Raw genomic sequence first — 13641 nt, forward strand, 5'->3', positions numbered from 1 at the left:
ATGAGCTTTCTTACTCTATGCATTGGAAGAGGAGTTAAGGCATGGTTGGATGGAGCCTGACAAACACAGTGCAGACAGAAAAAAACTCAGCTCTGACCCGGCTTCCTCTGCCCTCTTTGGGAACTCTCTCCTTGCTTTACTTGCACAGAAGAGGCAAAGGTGTATGGTTATAACAGCATTCCCACTTTAATTCTCGAGGATGTTATGACTTTCCCCAGCCTGGAGCTGTGCATAGGTGCATTCATAACTGACTAATATGATATGTGGAACTGGAACATTTTTCCGTTCTGCTGACCTCTGAACAAGAACAGTGACCTGGTGAAGCTTACAAAAGCTCAGGACTGTGTTGGAAATTTCCCTTTGGCCAAGATTCCCTCTTTGTGTTTCTGCTTAGCAGTGGAGGCTTGAGGCATGGACAGAGGGTGAAGGCTGTGGGTGCAGATGAAACACCTGTGAACCTGACAGGAATAAACAGCAGCAATCCTTCCAGCACCCTGCTGAGGTGAAGAACTGTGTACGTATTTGCAAGGGAAGATGAACTGACTGAAGAATGAAGGGCAAAGGCAACAGTGTCCTCACTTTTCTGCTGAGGCATTAAGTTTCTAAATTGTGTTCTGGAAGGTAAAGTAGTTGTGACTAATAAGAAATTTTTCAATTACTATTTTTTTAAAATCATGTTTTGGGGATTTACTTTAATATACCATAATTTCTTTTGTTGTCAGTTACACAACACCCACCTGCTGCTAAGGACAGCAAATGACTGCTTTTCAGTAGGCCTTGTACTGGAAATGCCAGGGCTGAAAGCATTGCCTCAAAAACACTGCCTGCAAGCCCCTGGTTCTGTGGGAATCAGGTGCTTCAGATAAATGACTTTAAAGGAAATTAAACAAAATTCATTATAGTAGTAGTAAGCAGATGGATAATGTTGGTTTTAAATCTTATTTCTTGGTGAGTTCCAAGGCAGCTGGACAGAAAAGTGAATCTGAAAATTTAGTAGACACCTACTTGTGTTTTGACATGGCTAAATGTAAATCCCTTTGAATATATGGCCCTCTCTCAATTGAGAAGAAAGGAAGAAAGAAAAGAAGATTGTTTTTAATATCTGACTCATCCTTTAAAGCTTTTTTGAAGTGACAGTATGTAGGAGGGTAGTAAGTAAAAGAGAAGAGCAATGCCTTGGTAGTCAAGCAAGACAGCCCTGATCCTACCTAGCTAACATAAGATACCTGGTAGGTGTCTTACATACAGATTTCCTATCCAAAGTCTGAGGAAAAGGGCACGAGTATAGCAAATAAGCCAAGCAGGCCAGAGCAGAGGATTGGGGGTGTCCAAAAACTTTTACTATTTCAGATCACATGCTATGAAAGCTTAGCCTACAAAGTCCATCAGAAGATCGTTTTTCTGTGCTAACTTCCTTTCTTTTTATTATTTTTTGTCAGTGTTGTTCTAGTATTTCTGAAGTGTTTCTAAAGTCACTTGCAGTCACATTTTCCATAAGTAGCATGAAAGAACATGTGACCATCCACCCTCTCCCAGTCTCCCACTTGTGAGCCTTCCCTTGCTGAGCCCATTATAATTGTGTGTAGGGAGGGGCGACTACCCCCTTTCCAGAAGGGATAATCAATGGTAATAGTGAGAGCAGTTATGTGCTTTATTTCCATCTTTTGAAAGGTTCTCAGAGACCCATTAACTCTGATAGATAAGGATGTGGGGAACAAAGGAACAAGTGATTCTCTATTCCCCCTTTGGTGCTCTGCAGCCCATTAGATGAGAAACTGATGTAGAAAGATATATCAGAAACATTAGCAGGAGATCATAGATAAAACACAGCAGAAAATGCATGCTAATATGAATAGGTCTCGGGGCAGTGTGTTTTCAGTGGATTTAGACAGCTTGATCCATTGCTGTGAGAACCAGGTGCTGCACAGTCTCAGAGAGATTTTCTAAAACTCTAATGACAAAGACATAAATGTTAGTGACAACACAGCTGAACTTGACTGACCTTCAGTAAGAAGCTTCTAACTACTGAGTTCATTCCAGAGTCTGTCCTCAGCCATCCTCTCTACAAACACTCAGGTTCTTCTCAGTGCCAGTATATGTTTAGAGTTCTAAATTTCAAAACCTAAAATAAATGGAGATTTGTTGACAGAAAACTTAATTGGTTGATTTTAATGGCAAAAGGAGCAACACTGTATTATAGGGATGGTTACTCCAGTAATTTTTTCATATGAGCTCATTAAATTCCTCTGTATTTGAAGTTACCAAAAGCCATAGCTGCATTTCAAAACTGTGGAAAACTGTATATAGATCTTTTTTCATGAGAAGCCAGCCTTAAATAGCCTTGAAAACAGGCCTAATTTATGAGGTTTGTTATAATCTGAGGAAGAGAAATACAGAGTTTTTCTTTGGAGCTACTGAGAGTGTTGTTGAATTACTGTAGTACTAGATGTGAATTATTGGCACATTAAGTTAAGTTTTGTGCCACGATGTTAAGTTAGTTTTATGAATTGGGCCTTTGTTATTTAGGAGGCCGGCATGGGAAGCACTGGGGCTGTCATTAGTCAGGCCCATCCACATTTTATTGCTACTGTTAGGAAGTCAGCATTCCAGCCTATCATAAAGCACGGCAGTTTCCATGCTTACAGAACTAATTCTTCATCACAACTCCCTAGCTCTAGACGTCCCTGTCTCTGCTCAGCTCTACAAAAAGCAGCAGCAGGAGCAAATGCCACCATGAAGGGCAGTGAGGGCAGAAAGGGAACTGGGAGCTGGCCAGGGCACCGAGGGGAGCTCAGCTCACTCTGTCACAAACCCTTGCAGTCAGGCACAGCTCCCTAAAGGCTGGCCAGGCTGGGTATCCAGTGCTGGAGCTCTGGGTGTGGAACAGGCTGGTGAGATGTGCCAGCACTTCTGACAGGATGCAACGGGCACCAAACTTCACAGCATCTGCAGATGCCACCGAGAGTGCAAACCAAGCTATGGAGAGTGCCTGCAGTCCCTGCTGGATCTCTGCAAGGAGCAGCTGCTGACTCCCACACGGAACTCAGCACCAAGGGACTTAGAGGTGCATGGGCTGCAGTCAGCTGTACAGGAGCTGGCTGCAAGACAATGTCATATCTAAGCAGAATTTCTCGGCCTATTTAAAAATACATTTATTTGAATATGAAACTCCTTTAATTCTCCTGCAGACCAAAGAGATGGCAGAAAGTATTATAGGCATGGATGTCCCCTTCAAACACTACAATTTTCTAGCTTTCTAGTCAGCAACTTGGAGATGAAAATGCAGCAGTTCGGAAAAAGATCTTTCATGAAGTTGTCATGGGTCCATTTAATCTTGTGCAAACTTCATGCATGCATGAAAGACTTAAGCATGGAGAAGCAGAGAAGAATCTTGCTTTAAAGACCAAAGCTCTCAGCAGGCATTTGAGGAAAGGAATAATAAGCAGAAGCATCTGTGTGGAGTATGCAGCCAGTGTGAAAGCTGCTTCTGTCACTGCTGTGAGGGCAAAAGAGAGCTCTCCTTCCTCAGGTGACACAGCATGGGATGGACATGAAACTCATTGCTCAGAACAACTCACTTCTGCCTCACGTTTTCCAGGGAACACAGAAAAGTGTTACTGGCTGCAAGTGCCATTTCTCTCTGCTGAAATGCAGCTCTCTCATCTTCAGCAAAGTAAATTTGTGTTTGTGAAGTACAGTCTTGTAAAATAGCTTGATCAGAAAACTGAATCTTTGGGGTGTTAAAGAAAAAAATTGCTTCAATGAAAGTTGAGTTCTTATACCACAAAAGCAGTGCCCTTATGAAAGACAGAGGCAAAGGATGTCATAAAACCAGAACCAGTTCACCAAATTTGCAAATACAAATGCACTGGAATTCATTGATTTGCTAAGTTACTGTGGAGTGGCCAAAGCCCAGAGTGCTGTGCAGCCCTGAAGAAGGAGCTCGTCAGGTTGGAGTGATGGGACAAGGGTCCTTGGCAACTGTTCTGTATCAAAGGTGGAACTTTACTTTAAAACATGAGTACTTAAGAGTTTAAGCTCCTTCACTTGACTAATGCACTTTGCTACAGACAATCAAGCCTGCAGAACCTTCTTACAGAAATCTGTGGAAACAAAATGAGTAATCTGGTTTCTTGAAGCTGCTCCTCTACATTATTATGCTTCTACCATGGAGCAGAACAACTTTGATTTGATATTAGACCACTTTTTTGTGCCAGTGTTTAGATTCTGAGATAATTCTTTGTAACTTAATCAAAACTGGTTTTTTTCTGTTTCATAGGTTGATGCAGAAGGAACACAGGAGGATGTTTTCCTGGAAATCTGCAAGACAATTGACTGTTTTCTGAAAAAGGAAGAGGCAGCATTTTCTTTTTCAGCAGAAATGCAGTAATGGTGTGTAAGGTGTGTACACAGCCTTGCCCATGTGCACCCCACAGCCATGATTTGCTGGTCAAAGCAGTGCTGCTTCCTTGAGAGGTATCTGGAATTTGTGCATGTGGTGTGTTACTCTAGATGAAATCTTTGTTCTGACAGTACACTCAACAGAAAGTGATCTGTATGCTAACCCCACTCTAAGAACTGTATTTTGTTTTCTTGGGTGTTTGCTCTTCACAGGTTAAAAGCAGCAAGGTGAGCAGCAGCTCTGGTTTTGTATTTCATGGTCACACACATTCCATGGGAAACGGGACAGTGCCTGGCCACCAGGGAGCTCTCACCACCCAGCCCACTCACTGTCCAGCAGACTGACATTAGAGTTATTGCATACAAGTTTCCCATTGATTATTATTTTCTTTTTATTAACAGTATTAATTTGTGTGTTGTCACTTAGCTTGTTCTTGGGCTTTAGTGACTGAAACCTGTTCTCTGTAACATGCAGCTCTAAGAGAGCTGGAATTAGTCAAGCTGCAAGTTAAAATAAACTTGTCACACATCCCCAGAACACTGCTGCAAGGAGAAAAATTCGTTGAAGATACAGTTGAATGTTGTGGAAGTCTGTAAATCCATTATTGGCGAACAGACACCGTTTTTGAGACAGTCTTGTCTTCTGCTAGGAATGTTATGATTTTAGAACTGACTTCCCAGTTTTGTGAGCTGAGAATGATTATTTTATTGTATAGTTAAATGCAATCCAGTAATGATCCATATTAACAGCAATTGTGCTATAGCTATTAAAGTCCATATGTAAAGCTGGTTATGAGCCAGAACATCTCATGTCATCTTTCAAGTATTTCAAATGCAAAATTCAGATCATCTGTTGTCTTGTACTGGCATTGCCAAAACTTGGGAGGGTGTGGTGGGGTGGGAAACCAAAAAAAGGAAAATGTCAGGGATTATTTGATTCATGTTGCTTGCACCTTTAGTAAGCCATTTATCTGTAATCTGCAAAAAAAGTCTGTAAAAGTGCTATTGTATTTCTGTTAGGTTAACTAAAATATTGTGGAGTTTCTTTGGTAATACTGACAGCTAAATAAACGCTTGTTTGACATTCCTGTAAAGTAACTGCATCCTCTTACTGGAACTTCTGGATGAATTCACAGTGAAAGTGGGTTGCATGATTGCTTGTACTGTCAAAGGTGTACTTTATGCAGCAGATTTGCATTTTTAAAGTTACCTTTCTTGTAATGAAGATATAATACAAATAAAACGTACAAAAATGAGAAGTAATGATTTCTGTTACAGAATATGTGGGTTTAATCCTTTTCAAAGCACAGTACATGACTTGAAAATATAGCTCAAATCAGCATGCTTACAGAGTATGTCCTTTTTCCAATCAGGGCAGATTCTTCTGTTTCCTTTTCTTCCTTAGCATTTGCCCTGTAGATGCTAATTCAATTACTTTTTAGGGTCTGTTTTACGTATGTTATCCTTCATATCCTGGATGTTCCTTCTTTCCTGGGTCCTTCTATAGCCTACATTTTACCTCTGGTGCTCTAGGAAGTGCTTCTCCAGCTCCAGCCAGTGCCATTGAGCAGCAGCAGCAGCGCCTGCAGTACCACACCAGCTCCAGAGGGCAGCTCTGGCCACACGCACCAGCAGCCGCTGCTGGAGGAGCTTCTTTTTTAAAAGTAGCATACTCTGCAGTTACCATCAAGTTGCAAATTCATCTGGGTAGGTTTCCTGGAGTATTTTCTATTATATTTAAATTACAGTAGAAGTTATAAAGTGTGGAGTCTCATACTTGTGCAGGATGGGAACAAAGGCAACAATCAGCTGCTATTTTGATGGGGTTTTTTAAATCAAATTACAAAAATTATTTACCATACACTTTCAGTTTAATTTTTCTTTCTGCTTCTGTCTTTTCTGTGGAAAAAACAAAAAACATCCCATGCTTGGTTTGGTGTATGTGCATTAGATACCTATTTGCATACGTTCATAATGTATGCAGGAGAAATAGCTGTATATGCATGCATAGGGAAACATTAATATTTATACATATTCAATAAAATAGGACTTATCCAAGACACTTCTTTCTTGGGTGATTCAGACTTGAAATTATCCTTTGGCTTCCAACCTTGTTCCAAGGGTGCCAAGATCTTTTGTTCTTTCCAAGCTATCCTAAATTGACGACTGAGTATTTTCTCTAATTTACTTTTCTTACTTTATTCCCATGATTTTTCAGGATACAAACAAAATGAATGTAACCACAGATCCTCCTCCTGATAATACACCTTCACCAACTCTAGTTTCCTATAAAGACCATGAATGATGTGGAAAGCATATTTTTATGGTCTTAGAAAGTCTCTCAGAGCAGTATCTTTTCCAATTAAAACTAAAATACTTAATATGAGTTTTGTATTGTGTTTTTTTTAAGTTTTATTAAATTTATCTAAGTATATGAGATACATGAGATATGTTTACATAGGATACTTTCTCAGTGTTTTAGTAACTGTACTGTATTACTTTCTAAATAGATTAAATGCCTACATTCTTTTTCTGAAGCAAAAAATAGCTACACCTGAAGTTACTGCAAAAATACTGACCAATTTAAAGTTTCTAGGTGCAGCCAGCCAATTATCCTTCCTATTGCCATCTTTTAAAGTCAAATTTATTTGCTTTCTAGCTAATTGCTCTGAGTATTCTAGTTTCAAAGCAACTGGAAGTCTATTACAGTTATAAAATAATCAAGTGTTTCTGAATCACAAGCTATACATTTCAATAAAAAATATATTAAGTAAAATATGTCACAATAATTACAAAGCTTCTCAGACAATGGTATACACTGTACCAAGGCTACTAAAATCTGGATTTTCTGTGATCTGACAAAGAAGTCTGTGAGTGAGGAAGGAGAGAACTGGAATGCTAATCCTGCCAGGACCAGAGCGGGCAGAGCTGCCCCAGCCCCGGGCGGGAGCAGCGGAGGCGGCGCTGGGATCTGCACAGCCAGGGAACGCCTGGAAACACTTTCCATCTTGATTAAAGAGTCAGAACTACACAGAAAGGAAGTCACAGCAAGCATTCTATATATAAACAGACTGTATCCACATAGTTTATTTCTCACAGTTCTCCTGACAATTGAACATTATTTAAGAACATACTGTATACACAGATAAGAAGAAACATACAAAATGTTTTAAATGATGCACAACAAAATCCAGCAGTATAAAAGAATGCATGTGAACCCTTGCTCACTGCTCAGGCTAAATTTAATCACTGTTTAAATAGTAATAAAAATACAATCTTTCATGGATCTTGTGCAGACTACAAAAGAGGAAAAATTATTACCATATATATGATTTATATTAGGCAGTTTTCTTTGATGAGTTGCACTAACAACTCCAAATACAGAGGCAGAAGGCTGTGTATTTTATTTTAAAGGAGTAAATGTTGAGTATTAGAGACTTTACACAGTTACTAGCACTGGCACTTTTCACCATATTTTGTACACATCACATGATCATCTTATATAACATTACATTTAAAAAATATATCTGAGTGACAATTTTATAACATTCACACAACATGAGCTGGTTAAGGAAGCAATGCCACAGTTGCCCCCTGTAGTGCTTCACTGTTGGTAAATAGAGTTCATTGTGGTTTTAAAAAAAAATTTAAAAATTGAAGGTCAACATGATTAAGCAGCTCCGATTTAATAAAGGCCCGTAGCCAACCATCGCCGAGACAGTGAGTATTTTTAGAGTACAGCCTAGAAGCAAACACTGTCATTGGTTAAAACCTTGCCTAAAGAAGTCAGTTACTGTGCTGAAAACTATTTCACAACAAAACTGCAAGCTACTAAACTGTTTTTATAGAAATACTTCATCTCCTCTGGATCTCATTATAACCAAGTTCTTCAAAGCCTTTGGAATTTACTCTATCTTTAATGTGTGCTCTCATTTCTGGCTCACCCTTTTGTATGTGTTTCTTTTGTTTAGATTCACCACCTAAAAGTGACTAATGTGGTGAAAGAAAATCTCCCAGTGAAACCTTCTGCACACTAGGAATGTTCAGCTGCTGTTCAGTGATCTAGAACCATGACAGCTCAAAGCTGTAGTTTGACAAGTACACCCAGGAAGCTGTCATGCTGTGAGTGACATTTCAGGGAAAGCAGAGTCTTTCCAAAATGTGCACAGAATTAACAATGGTGCCATTGTTATTTTTCAAAGAGGATAGTAAACCCAAGATGGTAGATCTGCTTCCCATGTCATCTATTTGCTGGAAAGTAGTTTGGGTCAAGATAATTGTAACTGGTGCCCTGGGACATGCAGTAGTCTCTGTCTAAAAATGTCTCTGCTCTGTAAATAGGTTCTAACTGGTGATCTTCCTTATGAATCTCTGTTTCATGCAGACTGCAAAGGAAAGAAAAAGATAACAGTTTAAAAGTCAAATATTTTTCCTTATCTTTAACTTTCAGAAACAGTGATCATATGAGCAGATTCATACCAAAATGGATAGCAATTCATTCATAAAGTCTAATTCCCCCCTCTGTTTAACTGTACCAAACCTATCTGTCCACTGTATTAAAAAAATTATAACTCCAGAATCTGCTTACAAAATGTATCTCCCACAAAGAGATGCCAAATTATCTTCCACTTCACAACACAGGATACGTGTCCTGTGCTGGAGCAAAGATTTCCACCCTACATAGCAATTATGCAGCAGAGATTCAATCTAATGACAAACAACAAGTAGGACAGGCTGCTCACCAGTCAGAACACGAATCACAGAAATCCAAGGACATTTCTTGAGGGCAGTCCTGGCAGTGCCACCGAACACCCTGGATAGGTTCAATCCCGCAGTTATCACACTGTGGAGCAGATGCAAGAGCACTGAGAAAACAGCAACTGGAGGCACCTCCATTGCTGACAGTGCACCCCAGTTCAGCACAGGGAAATCTGTGTGTCCCTGTGCTACTGCCAGCCCACACAGCTGCATTCTTCTCACCACGGACCACAGTGTACTCATGGATAATGAAGTTCTCATTCTCTAAGAGAGGCCCTCCATAGCCTTGAGGATCCACCAAGCTTTTGCTTGCTTCTCCTCCCCAGATGCTCCACCTTGGCATTATCCTGCTCGAGAAAAGCAGCCCAGCCCTGCCTGCAGACACTGCTTATCCTCAGGTGGCTCTAAGAACTGCTGTGACACAGGGATGTGATGTTTCACACAAGCCCTTTCCATGGCAGAAGGAAGCAGTAAGGCAAGAGCAGACCAGCAGAGCTTGTTGGGGGCTGCTGGGGCCTGTGGATCAGGACACACTGATACCCTTTCCAACTCAGGAAATGTAGTAACACATCATGGGTGGGCTGGACTAAAAGCCAGATGGCCAGGAAGGAAGGGGAATATACATGTTCAGAGAAGGAAACAGAGGTGTGGAACTAAAACTGAGCAAGAAGACAAGAACTAATCCCACGTGCAGGAGTGTGGCATGAAGACAAAAAAAAACGAAGTAAAAACAAAACATGAAAGACTAGATGAAAAATTCACAGTGGTACAGAAGGGGGCAGAAGTGCAAAAATATTTGATAAAAAAAAAAACAACAAGAAAATGGGACTTGCAAGCAAGGAGAGCTTTTCAAAAATCTAAATTATGAAGAGTGCTGCAGAGACACAACTGAAAAGGAAAACAAAATGAGGGAAACAAGCCTGTGTTCCCATAGCTCATCCTCTTTCCATCTATCAGAACCTGAAGTTCTGTCTCAGCATCTGTGAAACCCACTGGCACAGCAGCTGCTCCTGCCACCACTAAGGCATGCAGGGTTACAAACACCTTACACACAGATCTGCCACAGCTGCATCCCTTCTGTCCACAGATGGCTTTCTGAGTGGGAGGGCTGATAATGAGGAGGGACTAAGCACACCAAGAGCTGTTCTTTGAAAATACCAAGTTCAGAATAATGCTAGAACTGAAAAATTGGCTCCAGTTATCTGAATTGGAGAACCAAGACAGTGGAAAGCCTTGACCTTAATTTTTGTGCTCCAGCTCCCCTCTGCCCTGTGAAACAGAAATAATACTATGCCTTTCATTTCATAATGAAGAAAAGAAGTATTTGCAAATTGCTGGGATATTATAGCAGTGAAAGCCATAAAAATCCCTCGAGGGATTCAATAATTCAATATTCAAAGCACAGGTTGAATAATGTGTAGTAAATGAGGCCAAAGGCTGTGCAGAACCAAAACTGCTCTCAATGGTTGCTTATTAGGTGAGGTTTATCCAGCCCACAGACTGAATTTCCTGAGGGAAAAGAGTCCATAATCACCTGATTTCACAGCTTACTATAATGCATAATACAATCAAACTCAAATGCAAAGAAACTTTCAAAATTCAAATGCTTGACACTGTGTAATGCCAATTTACTTCTCAGAATAATTTTATGTAGAAAAAGCCATTTGTTAAAGTCTGGTCTGCCTGATTAAAGTTTCAAATTTTGAGGGGAAGAAAATGCTAATTTAAAAAATCCCCACAAAATGAAACACCAAACATACCATGCCAACTAAAACCAACAAAAATAAAAAGCACCTTGGTGGTCTAATAACTTAAATCGGTCAGTATCATTTTACAGTCAATTTGAACTGACCCTTGAACTATCCTTGCATTCTTATGTAAATGTATATTAGAAAATAAATCTATCCACACAACACTAAAAAAACCCCACCTGTTCCAACAGTTACAGTAACCAGTTAGACACAAAATCCCTTGCAAACCAGAAAATAAGATTTCGAGAATGCCCTTTCTTTCATCTTGCTGATTAATGGTTTTTACTGGGACAACACATCAGCTTAACTTAATGCTCATTTTCTTAATTTTACATAAACATTGTTTTATGTCCTTGCTTCAACTTCTGTCAGTTATCACTTGATGAGATTGTAAAGTTGCTACAAAACAAAACAAAATATTTATCTATTACTCTTATCCAAAATCTCTGTCCCTTCTTTGGCCTCAGGTGGAGGCTAAATTACTACACATTCATAATCAGAAAATGATCACTAATGAATCACTGTCAAAACAGAATGTGGTATCAAATAGAATTCTATCATGATTTAACAAGGCTCTAATACAAGCTGTATTTTCATAATGTGGTAAGAAAAAGACAGAATGTTTATTAATTTCCATATAACATCAGCATTCAGTGAAAGCTAAGCTACCAGAAAGTGAACTACGTGGGCTGTTTTTTCTTAAAGAAAATGAGGGAAAACAGACTCTGTGAGCAAGAACTAAGGAATCAAACTTGCTGTATTAAACAAAATCTTTTCAGGAAATTCAAACCATATTCTCTTGAAAACTTCTACATTCCACTGAGCAAGAGAAAAACATCTCTTGCACTCACCTTAAATCCCACATGCTGCACAAACCCACTTTCTGCATGCATCTGTTGGAGTTTCTGTTTCTTCAATTTTTTAAACTCTAACAGTTCTTTGTATTCGGGTAACTCTCGATATGTTACTGGAATACTCTCTTCATCCTGTTCAAGGTACAAAAATCCAGAAAAATATTCTTACTGTAGGAATACAGTAACTAGGAAGACATCGATTTGTTCCATAAATCACTATGTACGATCAGTAGTGTTTAAGAAAATGATGGCATTATTCTAACATACTGGGAAAATATGTTTAAAACCATAACACCCATACCCAGTATTAACTTCTCATCTTCACTGGTAAGAATAAAATGCAAGGAAAAGCATCATGCCACGACTGAAAGAGTAGAACTTTCAGAGTTAATTCAACTCCCTTTATCCCTTTACTGTCTCTGAACAGCTTATAAAAACAGACTGCTATTTTTTCATAAATTATGAAGCAGTTTGTCTCCCTACAGGCCAGTTCAGACATCTTTGCCAGAGAGGTATAAAAAATGGTTCTCTCTTTTTCAAAACCGTGTGAGTTCTGTTTTTTCTCATGCAGCTTCCTTCAGCAAAGGTTGAGGATCTGTTATGAAAGGACAGAAGCTCCAGTTCTAGTTCAGATGCTCATTTCAAGGTAATGATTTTATTGTAGCAGCTGTAGTTGGTAGCTGTCACCTGTTTCCAAAGATGACAAGTCTTTACTGATGTAGAGCAGTTTTCACATCCTACACTGACAGGAACCTTCAGGTAGGGAAAACAACTACAACCACAAGATAGTGATTAAAATTCTGCTAATGTAGCCTGAATGTGTAATTTCCATTTCTTTTTATGAATCTGTGAAGACTGAAGATTCTGTATTATTTAGTAAGTTTATTAAAGGAAGTGAGAGAAAGAGGGTCTACCACATTTCTGAAAGGCCTTATCAATTATTTAATTGCAATTATGAACCTATATAAAGGACTAGACTGCAAACTAGCAGAAAAGTTATGGTTAAATTACACAATTCAATTGTGTAGTGATAAGCTACAGTCTCTTTATTATAAAACAGCATTCACCTTCCATGCAAATCTCATAAGTTTTTCTGAGAAAAACTGCTTGTCACAAAATAACTGTATACTGAATAAAGTATGCTTTAATAGCTCCCTGTGTGGAGAATGCATTCTGGAATAGTAAATAGCTGTGTTCTATTATAATTAGACTACTCACAAAATTAAGAAATCATAACCGAAAAGTAAATGAACTCTGTTAGGAATAGTGGATCTTCACTTGAAAGTAACTCATTTATACCCAAATATAATTTTTCAGGAATAGTTATGACTGGTAATAATCAGGCAAATTTTTTTTGTCTTTACACAGGAAAAGCACATGGCAATTCTACAGTGACATCAAAGGAAACCTGATTTTCCTGCTACACTGATTTTCTTCTGCTAAATGACACAAAGTATTTTCTCCAAGACAGCGACTGTCACTAAGATCTTTTAACACTAGAACAGAATCCTGTACATTCATTTTGAATATAGTTTACAATCCCTTTTTGTTTCCAAATCGCTATTTGTACTGATTGTGGGGATCTTTTTGGTAACTGAGCTGCCCTGTGTCTACTTTACTGAAAGTCAGAACTGTATCTATCTGGAAATGTTACTCTAGTGAAGGAAGAAAAGATTATGTCAAATTTAAAAAAAAGTCTCTGTGCGTGTGTGGCACATGACCATTACTGTCACTTGAAAAATGTGAAACTGCAACTTCTGTCTTAATAAAAATAAATCCCACTTGATTTATAGTGCCCACAATTATGAGTTAGGGCACTATGGCAAAACCAAAATGTTTCAGAAAACTGTTCAGAACAATTAGAAAATATGTATTTA

The 13641-nt window shown here is 38.9% G+C and overlaps 2 protein-coding genes across 9 annotated transcripts in view; one reads left to right on the top strand and one right to left on the bottom strand.

The window, feature by feature from the left end:
• AK5 (adenylate kinase 5) overlaps positions 1 to 5664 on the top strand; it is an 89467-nt gene extending 83803 nt beyond the window's left edge. For 3 of the 7 annotated variants that reach the window (XM_014872160.2, XM_088169823.1, XM_088169825.1), the window contains exons 14-15: positions 4280 to 4401; positions 4615 to 5664. In XM_014872160.2, the coding sequence (XP_014727646.2) occupies positions 4280 to 4390 (111 nt within the window). In that variant the 3' untranslated portion in view covers positions 4391 to 4401; positions 4615 to 5664. Of the gene's footprint in view, positions 1 to 394; positions 622 to 4279 lie in introns of all 7 variants that reach the window. The other 4 variants (XM_014872159.2, XM_088169822.1, XM_088169824.1 and 1 more) reach the window with 2 other exon arrangements.
• Positions 5665 to 7458: 1794 nt separating this feature from the next.
• ZZZ3 (zinc finger ZZ-type containing 3) overlaps positions 7459 to 13641 on the bottom strand; it is a 56344-nt gene continuing 50161 nt past the window's right edge. For both annotated transcript variants that reach the window (XM_014872156.2, XM_014872154.2), the window contains exons 11-13: positions 11762 to 11896; positions 9144 to 9244; positions 7459 to 8786 (exon numbers count right to left, since the gene is read on the bottom strand). In XM_014872156.2, the coding sequence (XP_014727642.1) occupies positions 8642 to 8786; positions 9144 to 9244; positions 11762 to 11896 (381 nt within the window). In that variant the 3' untranslated portion in view covers positions 7459 to 8641. The remainder of the gene's footprint in view (positions 8787 to 9143; positions 9245 to 11761; positions 11897 to 13641) is intronic.

The sequence above is a fragment of the Sturnus vulgaris genome, chromosome 9, assembly GCF_052056855.1.
Source record: "Sturnus vulgaris isolate bStuVul1 chromosome 9, bStuVul1.hap1, whole genome shotgun sequence".
Classification (NCBI taxonomy): domain Eukaryota; kingdom Metazoa; phylum Chordata; class Aves; order Passeriformes; family Sturnidae; genus Sturnus; species Sturnus vulgaris.